The 10,288-nt window shown below is 38.4% G+C and overlaps 2 protein-coding genes across 2 annotated transcripts; one reads left to right on the top strand and one right to left on the bottom strand.

Moving 5' to 3' along the window:
• Positions 1 to 234: 234 nt before the first annotated feature.
• On the top strand, positions 235 to 3,809 carry ebna1bp2 (EBNA1 binding protein 2). Its single transcript, XM_008334011.3, has 9 exons — positions 235 to 455; positions 864 to 947; positions 1,119 to 1,291; positions 1,815 to 1,938; positions 2,050 to 2,139; positions 2,237 to 2,312; positions 2,424 to 2,514; positions 2,627 to 2,801; positions 3,360 to 3,809. The coding sequence occupies exons 1-9, from the start codon at positions 360 to 362 to the stop codon at positions 3,405 to 3,407; spliced, it is 957 nt and encodes a 318-aa protein (XP_008332233.1). The 5' UTR covers positions 235 to 359; the 3' UTR covers positions 3,408 to 3,809.
• A 35-nt stretch (positions 3,810 to 3,844) lies between these two features.
• On the bottom strand, positions 3,845 to 5,087 carry cfap144 (cilia and flagella associated protein 144). The gene is made up of 4 exons (XM_008333997.3): positions 4,595 to 5,087; positions 4,320 to 4,379; positions 4,090 to 4,193; positions 3,845 to 3,975 (listed from the first exon to the last, which is right to left on the bottom strand). Exons 1-4 carry the CDS (start codon positions 4,713 to 4,715, stop codon positions 3,880 to 3,882), a joined length of 381 nt encoding a protein of 126 aa, XP_008332219.1. The 5' UTR covers positions 4,716 to 5,087; the 3' UTR covers positions 3,845 to 3,879.
• Between the last annotated feature and the right edge of the window lie 5,201 nt (positions 5,088 to 10,288).

Here is a 10,288-nt window from a genome sequence, read left to right as displayed (position 1 = left end):
TAAACAATATTAGTAATACGTACATTAATAGAATAACTTATTCTCGACAACCTATTCTGTTAAGTTTAGTAAATACTCATTAAAAAACACGAATGGAATTGCTTTACTTAATTTACCATTTTACCAATACCAAATTTCGACAGCAAAAAAAGCACTACCGGTACTTACAAAATAACAGCAAACGAATTCGTATTTATCAAACTTGTAGGAACTGTTTTCTCTCTGCGTTTCCGTCGGCGGCCCGTTATGAGCGGACCCATTCTACGTCACTTCCTCCCCACGTGAGTTACGCATACATGTGAGGAGCTGAAGTAGTTCTTCGAATTACAAGCACATAAAGTAGTCATATTTTGGATCTTATGGTTATCGAAACCAGAAACATGGAACCAGTAGAGGAGGATGAACAGTTCGGCCTGGACTCCGACGAAGAAAAGAGCGATTTATCAGACAATGAGGTGAGTTCAGTAAACTATGCTTATTTTTACTTCTCTGGTTCTGCATTTACAGTAATCTGTGAAATGGAATATACGGGGCATGTAAAGTTGTTGGCAAACATTCGTGATGATAAGTTATATAATAAATAGATATATAGATGCTGGCAGTAAAGTTCAGTTCCTGTGTCTATGCTAACATGTATGTAGCTCCTTAGCTTCTTAATTTTCCTTTTTACCGAAGTCTTCCTGATAATAGGAAATTACTGAGACAGTTGGCTAAAATGTAGTTACGCCACCAGTCAGTGTAGTTGTTTTATGCATAGGTATGTTTGTAAGTTGCATTCACAGTCTTGTTCTGGGTCAAACATGAGGCACTCTGTTTATTATTGCCAGATATCTAATCGTGTATGATTTTTTGTTTTTCCTCAGCTCCAAGAAGCATTTGCCAAAGGGTTGTTGAAACCAGGAATGAACTTTATGGTTAGCGCACCTAAAAAGTTTGTCAACAATGTGGTGAGTAAAAATGTAAAGTTTCTACCTTGAGTTCTGTGACTAAATTAAAGATATGTGTTATATACCATAATTTATATCTGGTCATAGAACTGTGCTTCAAAATGGTTAAGTTAGTATTTTAAGTACTTGGACATGCCCTAATAAAGTATTTTGGTACGTGTTGTGACGCAGGCCGGCTTGAAGCAGTGCCTAGCCGACTTCCGTAAAAGTCTTCCCTGGGTGGAGAGGTTGGATAGGACCAATCTGCCAGTGGAGGACATTATTACCAAGGCTGAAGGAAAAGTACCGACACCGAACAACGGAGACGTTAATGCAGATGATGACTTCCAGAGGGAGATGTTCTTGTAAGTGAACACACTTTAAAGTTTTGTGATGCAATATGGCAGCCTTTGGCCTAGTGGGCTTCCTATTGCTACCTATTCCTACTGCTTAAAGGATCACCAGTTGCTGGTTTGAATCTTGGCTAAATAGTCAACCCAATTGACAATACAGAGTAAAAAAATCTAAACTTGGTAAAACATTTTTTACCTTCTAAGCCTTAATATTATTTGGGTCTGTCAAAAAAACAAACAAATGCAAAAGGGTGCAGTGTAGCGGTGCAGCGCAGTTGTATGTATGCTTGGCGCTATCATTGAGGACAACCGAGAAGAATTCATCTGTTCTTTTTCTTCGTCTCTCATCACGTACTGAGCAGAGAGTTTGTCCTTCACCCAAATGTCCTGGGTTCAGGTCAGGTTCATGCAAATTAATCTTTGTCCAAGACACTTAAGCCCTGAGTTCCCCCCGTCAAAGTCACTGCAACTTATCCGCCATAGCCACCGCTGAAGAAACAGGCCAAAAATGACCAAACTTTTTACTTTTTTACAGCTACCGTCAGGCTCAGGCCACAGTCCTTGATGCACTGCCGCTGTTAAACAAACATGGAATCTCCACCAAACGACCTGATGATTATTTTGCAGAGATGGCCAAGTCAGATCAGCACATGCAGAAGGTGACGACTTTAATAATTACATGCATTGAAAACTATTTCAGGCAGTTGCTCAAGAACTGTTTTTCTGTTTCTAATTACAAACTAAATGCTATTTTCCGTGTTTCTGTGCAGATCAGGAAAAAGCTCATTTCAAAGCAGATGATACTGGAAAAATCCGAAAAGGCCAAGAAACTGCGAGAGCAGAGGAAGTTCGGCAAAAAGGTGGGTTTCTGTTTTTTGCCGTCGAACATGTAGTATTACAATACAAGGCATCCATCGTTTATGAGATGCTGACCTGAATCTCTTTATTGTGTGTCAGGTCCAAATAGAAGTGTTACAGAAGAGACAGAAGGAGAAGAAGGCCATGATGACGGCGGTGAAGAAATATCAGAAAGGTGAGTTTTTGACTGTTACACTGTCCTGTACTTACTGTTCCATCATTTTATAATGAAGAAGAAAAATTTCAGCTTTGGTTCAGGGTCATGACTGACTGCGTTCTCTCACAGGAATGTCAGACAAACTGGACTTCCTGGAAGGAGACAAGAAAACTCCTGGGAAAGCCTCTCAGGCTTTGAAGAAAGGAGGGAACAAGAAGGGGTAAAGTTTCAAGTTATAAATGCAAAAAACAACTGTTTTACAGTATTTGTACTTATAAATAGAATTTGACCAATTGTTAAGATGTTATTTGTTTTTCTTATTATTATTATAGCCCCCTGAATAATAAGAGGAAGTACAAGGACCAAAAGTTTGGCTTTGGAGGCAAAAAGAGTGGACAGAAGTGGAACACCAAAGACAGCTTCAACGACGTCTCCAGCTTCAAAGCCAGGGTGGCTCACGCTAAAGGAGGCAAAGGAGGGAAGAAAGGCAAAGGAGGAAAACAAAACGTGAGTCACACACACACACACAATAATGACTTTAATGAATGTATTTAATAAACCATTAGCTTAAAGGTAAAGCAGGACAGCGTGATTTACCCGTTTATAAAACTTGACTCATTGCAAAAACAAGCTTTGGTTTTGTATAAGCAACTTGTATAGGAGCAATATCATACGTGGCCACAAGAGGACACTGTCTACATTTGTAAGAACGCCGAAAGACGACAGAACGATGCTACTGTAGCATTTAAAAATGTCGCAACTGAACGAAAAATACGTCCTTAAAGACACAAATGAATAAAAAAAAAACAAAGAAGAAAAAGACGAACTGCAAATTATAAATAATCTGTTAATAAAGCAGCAGAAAATGAACTGAGAAGACGAGGAACCTGTTGAGTATGTTAGCCTGCTTGTTCTCCAGTATTTCCCAACTAAACTTCTTGAATTCTCATGAAAATACTTTTTTCTGAAAGGTTCGACTCAATTTTTTTCCTCTTTTTAACACATTTTTCAACAGTTGAAAGTATGGTGCTCACTTTCTTATTTTTTATGTAACTTGTTCTTCAGAAACGTCCAGGAAAATCTGTACGAAAGAAGATGAAGGGGCGCTCATAAAAAAAAAAGAACAAAGAACTGAACTAAAACCTCTTAAATAAGTTTGGATGAAAATTGAAACAGTTCTAATTCCCCGTGAGATAAAGAGGAGACAAGAGTGGAGTGTTTGGAGCTTCATGACGACAAATTTGTTCAGATTTATTCCATGGAAACTGAAGAATCCGTGTCCTTTGTCTTTGAAGAGACAACATCTTTCCTTCGTGTACATCGTGTGTACGCTTTGGAGTATTCTGGGTTTTTTTCCTGCTTTTCACCCTGTTTCACCATCCATTGATTCTCCACTGACCTGTGAGCTGCTGTCAGGGTCTTCTTGTGTTTTTGTATCATAAGAATGTGATGAGAGAGAGTACTTTGTATAAACCTGTGTATCAGTTTTAGTGAATACATTGTTTAAAAAAAAAATGAACCTCTGAGTGAGAAGTCTCTCTGATTTTTTATTTTTTTTTTAATTTTTCCCTGTCTTTTCTGGAGACTAACTTCCTGAACGTAGAGCTGATTCTTTGTGCCTGGTGATGTCTGTGCTGGTTCGGCAGAAATTCAGTCTCCTGTCGCTGCGGTTTGATGAAACCTAGAATTCAAAAATAATTTCTAGAAGTCCAATCATTTCATTTAGAACCCCAGTCTTTGTTACTTTGAATCATTTCGAGACATAAACCAATAGAATTTATTAAAATGTTCTCACCAGTGGAGCTGACACCCATCCTATCTCCTGACTCTCTGTCATCGGCATGGTGTATTTCATGGTGGGCTCCTGCCGTGCCTTATGGAAGGCCTCTATGAAGTCCGCTGCATAATGCGAAAACATACTTGAACAAGCGTTGGCGTAGGAATACACATGTATATTTATTTATAAGTACAGTACTTCTTGTACTACAGTAGTCACTCCACACAGGAAAGTCAGTGACAACTTACAGTTCTCCTCAATCACTTCCGGTGGTTTTCTGGACATGGGTTTATCTGGCAGAATGTGTACTAGAAGACACAGATTGTAGGTTATGCTGGAGTACAGGTACGGTTCAATATATATCGATCGATATTTGTATATATGTGCAGCAAATAAACAGGAAGTTGAACTTGTCATCGTTGAATCTGTGATATTAGGGACGAGGTCATTGTGGGTGGAACTTCCGCTCTATGACGCGACAAAAATTATTTCAAATGGAAAAAAACAAGATGAAGAAACTTGCATTTCCGTCGCGGGTTGATGCTGAATTCGGTGTGTAGTCTCTGGTGTCTCTGCTCTTTCCGTATCGTCTCGATGTGAATCGCGTTCTGGTGAACCGTATCCAATTTCTCGTTTCCTGACATGATAGAACAATAAAGACGGTTGGAGCCTCAGCTGGTGTAAAAGTTGTAATGCCTCTACTTATTGCTTAGCAACTGTAAACACAGCCTGCAGTTGCATTTGCAGAGTATCACCACAAGATGGCGACAACGCATAGTCTTTCACAGAGGGCAACGGGAGCGCACTGTTTGTACTGAATGCGGACAAAGGCATTGCAATTATTATTAAAGATTATATTCTCTTCCATTCAAACAAAAAATAGAAAAAAAAAACGTGAATCGAATGAAGGCTTTTGAACATAAACCCATCCGGATTAAGTAGCCGCAATTAGCAATTAAAATCAACAACTCTAACTTTTATTTACTTAAATATTATTTAACTGTTTGTTGACTGACCTACCATTTAACATTTTCCTAAGCACTATTCTGTCCAAATTCGTTTTGATTTTTTTCTTCTTCTGTATTTTAAGACTTTTTAAAAAAATTTAGATTTGGCTTCTAAATTAATATGTATTAGTTTCATAGCATTAGCAACCTAATGAATGTAATCCTAAATAAAATTTAAATAAATAAGAAAGACAACAATAAATAAGCATCAGTAATTATGGCTGTGGACTACCACTGTTAATCAATTATTTAATGCGATTAATGCATTTTTTACAGTGTTAATTCTTTGTAGATGTTTGTGATACTTCTTAGCTCTGCCTGTTGTCTTCCAAACTACTTTCATGCACCTGCTCTGACCTTTAACCTTTACTGACAGGAAACCATTTTAATTATCCCGTTCTCCTGCTCGCCTGTTAATTAAAACATCACGGCCGTACTATTCAGCTATTTTTCTCCATCATTGCGCTCACATTAAACAAATGAGCGCTGTGCACTTTCCTCCGTCACACTCCATCTAATCCACTTGAATGTGCGTACGATGGCCAGTTCAAGCCGCTGGTAGTTTCCTACTATAAGAAGAGAAAATGTTTGTTGAAGTAAAGTAACCTTGAGGAAATACCACAGTGTTTTTGAAGCATTTCTACTAGTATTTATAAGAATAAAACATCAAAGTTAGTAGAATATAAACAGCTGCATGGACAAAACTCTTTTAAATTCAACCCTCATACCACAGGTGGCGCTGTAGTACGAAGATACTTTTGCGAAAAGTAAGTCCTTTGAGATTTCCTTCCTCTCAGACTCAGACAGCAAAATCTAAGTTGTGATTTTTTTTTTTAAAGAGTAAATGTTTGGAAAGAATAAACTCAGCCATGTAATAACAGAAGATCACCAAAGGTCAGGGAGCGAGGTCGCACCGTGCTGCGCTGCCTGGGGCTCAAACAGCAGTGACTGTAAACCTCCTCTGACCCTTAAATAAGCACAAAACTCTGTGTCTGTGTGTGTGAGTTTACTGCTGCACAATATGAACCTTCACAGCTGCACAGTCGGTCTGAGCCGTGGATGTGGAGTGGTCTCTCTGCCCTGGAGCCTGCAGTCATGTTTGTGGTACTGTTAGGTGAACATACAGTAACTTTAGATCTGTCTGAAGGAGGAGTGTGGGTTTGACACATGTGAGGTGAATATTACAGCTGTCTGAGTTGAACTAACTCTACTGTCATGGACTTTTTATAACTTATTAATGGTACAAAATATATGCAAATATATGTCATCGGTTCTGGAATTTTCTCAAAATGGTCAGAACCACAAGATAATTTACATTGTTTCAGACAAAGACCTGGAACAGATTAATGGTACAAAATATATGCAAATATATGTCATCGGTTCTGGAATTTTCTCAAAATGGTCAGAACCACAAGATAATTTACATTGTTTCAGACAAAGACCTGGAACAGAACAAAATCTCTGCCAGCACAGAGACCCATGACAAGTTCCTGGGAGGGAACTGAAAACATTTGGATTTAAATTTTTAAATTTAAACTTTAAACACAATGGGTAACTGTGAGAACTAATGCTGTCAAGGGATTCAATTAATTAATTTTTCAATTAATCTGATTAATTACAAGGTAGCTGAGGATTTAATCATAATTAATCATGATTAAATGTGATCTCGATTAGTCATAATTTATATTATCATTTATATTATAATATTTAAAGAAAATACTACATATAAAATTATGAAAAGAACAGAAACTCATTTATCATTTTATTCATCAGTTTAAAACTTTACAAAACATATGGGCAGAATGATGCACACGTACCATTCAACCTTGAATTATATTTAATTTTCTTTATTTTTTTTATAATTTTCAGTATTTAATGTAACTTCTGTTTGTCAGTTGAACTTCACTCACTTTATTTAGTTTTAAACTGAAATCCTCACCTTTCCCACCACGTCAGGTAGTGGAGTGTACATGGTGTACGGTTGCAGTGACTAACCCAAATATCACTGTGATTCCACTCCTCCATAACGACTTCCACTTCACACACTCGCAGACACACAGACTGTGAGAAAGTGGTTTCTGTGGTTTGGCTCTGGACCCTCGTGTCTGTGGCTGCCAGTCAACCAGAACGCTAATCCAACACTCATCTCAGCCCTTTGTCTCCTCACGTACTGTGATAATAATTTATCTTAGCTTTTTATCTGATACGTGTAGGGGTGTGTGTGTGTTTGGGAACATACTAAATACACAGCATACAGGCCCCAAAAACAGTTGCCGACGAAAGACACTGACCTTTGAAAACTTTGATTTTTTTAGTTGTTCTTACAATGAGAATATATACAATATTAATACAATATAATTCCTTTATTCACTGATCTGAACTTTACTGGATTAAGCAAATCTCAACAGTAATGTCTTGTAATCATTTTTATTAACTTTAGTTATTCAGAATTATATATATATATAAAATGATAATCTAGGTTTCTAGCCAATTTGCTCTCTCATTTCCCTCTGTTTCTCAAATGACCCCAGACTTGGCCATACTGAGACTTTGTCTGGGTCACATGTGGGCCGCGAGCCACTACTTGAATTTGCAGGCTGTATTGCATTTGTCTCTTGTCTCTGTGGCTTCATACAGTGCATTATCTTACCTATTCTCACAGAGGAAGCGTTCCGACTCCTGACGGCATTGCTTTAATTGTTTCAAATATGTTTATTCTAATAAATATATTTGAAACACATAATATTCAACAAAAAGTCAGATCCCAACAAAGGTCAGGGTTCAAAAAAGTTCCCAGAGTGGAAGCAAAAATTCAAGAGACCTCCTGTCTCTCTGTCTCTTTCACTCTATACCTTGCTGTCAAAACAACAGGTGATAGTAGACCACACACTCCTGCATCAACACACACACACACACACAGACGTACAGTCCAGCCTCACTCCTCCAGCTTGTACCTGGATGGTTGTACAGGTGTGTGGGTCTCAGTGGAGACACCGTGGTCGTGGGAAACTGTCTCCTCATCAGATGGTTCCTCTGTGTTTCTGCTGCTCTTGTCTCCGATCTTCTGTTTTGTCTCAGTGAAGGAGACTTTCTCAGGTGGGACAGACTGCAGCTGAGATCACCGCGGTGTAGATTAAGACTGTTCGTCTCTTCACTGCAGACGGGTGTGTGGCGACGTCGGCGTCCCAGGCGCAGGTTATTATGTATGAGAAAATACTGCAAATTAGACAAGACCAATGTAAACAAAGATGCTGGTTTTATATAGAGTTTTACAAATTTGCTCTTATTTTACCTAAAATGCCAAACAAATCTGGGGGATTTGATTTGAGTACATATGAAAGTGTAGTAAGTGTATAAAAATATCAAAAGAGTCATTTTTATTTTTAATTTAATTTCTATCTTTATGAATGATGGTTAATCACGATTAATCAACAGCTACCTTTTGATTAATCAGATTAGGGATTTAGATCAGTTTACAACCAATCAAGGCAAACATATTTCCACTGCACTGACAAATTTCGAGTTTTGTGGAGTGACATTTAGTCCAGAGTGTTCCTCATCTTCCTGTCACAACTATGGGCTTCTGGTATAATGGAAACAAATATATAGTCCCATAATAGCACTAACTAGATAGCATTTTAAGTAGTTTTGTCCCGTGACACGTTTCTGTGCCGCGTTCCAAGGTCTCCTGATGACATTTCGTCTCATATCTGCCTCCTCACTGCAGCAGCTTGTCTTCATTAGCAGCGGCGGCCCGGAGTGAGGTGTCAGGGTAATGGCTTCTCTGTGTCTTCTTACCCTATAGCATGAACAAATTATGAACTCAATGCAAGCTGAGAAAGCGGTGCGGATGCAAAACACCCACTGGGGTCCTGTGCAGTGTGTTTGTGTTTGTTTGAATCCATAAAATTGGGATTGTTTTAAACGTCTGCTGACAAACGCTGTATTGATTGGAGGAGGAAAACTTGGTTTTTGCCCCAGTGAAACAGGCATAATTCGACTGCCTTCTAAAAACAACCTTAATCAGGTCTATGACATCTGCTATCTGTTAGTGCATATGCGACCATTAAAAAAAAAGAAAGTTGTCAGATTTACTAAAACATGAATAAAGTAACAAGTTATTTAGAAAATTAATGTGTTGTTAAATTTAAAATGTATTTTATGGCAGTTTTTTTGACAGTAATTTATGTTAAAATATCTCCCAACTATATACTATATATGTATATATGTATATGTATATATAATATTTTTATAATATATTTTGCTTCTATGTGCCCCCTAAGTGGGTCCTGCCCCATAGTTTGGGAACAACTGTATTCGTAGACTACGATGAGACCCATGTATAAGTGAAGGAACATTTTGACTTCTGCCTCTGGTTGACTGGATGATGATGCTAAGGTTACTTCAGGTTCACAGGAAAAAAAATGATTCTTTGGATTTTGTTTCTGCTGCAGTCGACAGTTTCCTGCTTCTTGTGAAAGCGTCTTATTTCTTGGTAGCTCCGAGTAGGAACTGTTGATTTACTGGTAGTAGCTGTTTTCATCTAATATTTACCACAGTAATATTTATATGTTTTTAAGACGTATAAGCTCAGCGGCGCCCTCTATTCTTCTTCTCTCTGATGTTGCTGCAGCCTCGGCGGCTCGCATCGTTAACCCTGTGTAGCCACGTTGTCCACGCCTCAGATGGTCTGAATGGAGGGAATGTTGGGAGGGGGCGCTGGGGTTATCGCTCACGTCGAATTCCTGGCCAAAGTGGCCACTTTGTTTGGTAACAAGATCTGTCTTTGTCGCGGCTAGGTGGTCCGTTCACACACACTTCAGTGACAGGGGCTCAGGACAGCGGAACAAGAACCCGAGGTATTGTCACTGCGGTGTGAGGGGTAAATCCAAAACAACACTTTTGTTTTCCCACTGCTGTTGACACTCGTTTGACTAATGCATGTGTGGCTTCAGTCGGTCCTCAGAACTGTTGACCATGAGACGGTTTCACATGAGTCACCCACACTGAGGTGGGATTAATAATCTGTGTCTGTTTTTTTTTATTATTATTCTCTAGAATATTGTCACTGGTTTGTTATTTATTTCAATTATTCTCTAGAATATTGTCACTGGTTTATTTGTTATTTATTTCAGATTTTCATGAACTACTGATGATTATTATAATTCTTTCTGTGTTTTTTTTTTTCGATGTCTGTTGACGCAATTCAT

This window comes from Cynoglossus semilaevis, chromosome 2 (genome assembly GCF_000523025.1).
Source record: "Cynoglossus semilaevis isolate Cse_v1.0 chromosome 2, Cse_v1.0, whole genome shotgun sequence".
Classification (NCBI taxonomy): domain Eukaryota; kingdom Metazoa; phylum Chordata; class Actinopteri; order Pleuronectiformes; family Cynoglossidae; genus Cynoglossus; species Cynoglossus semilaevis.
This window is presented reverse-complemented; position numbering and strand designations above follow the sequence as displayed.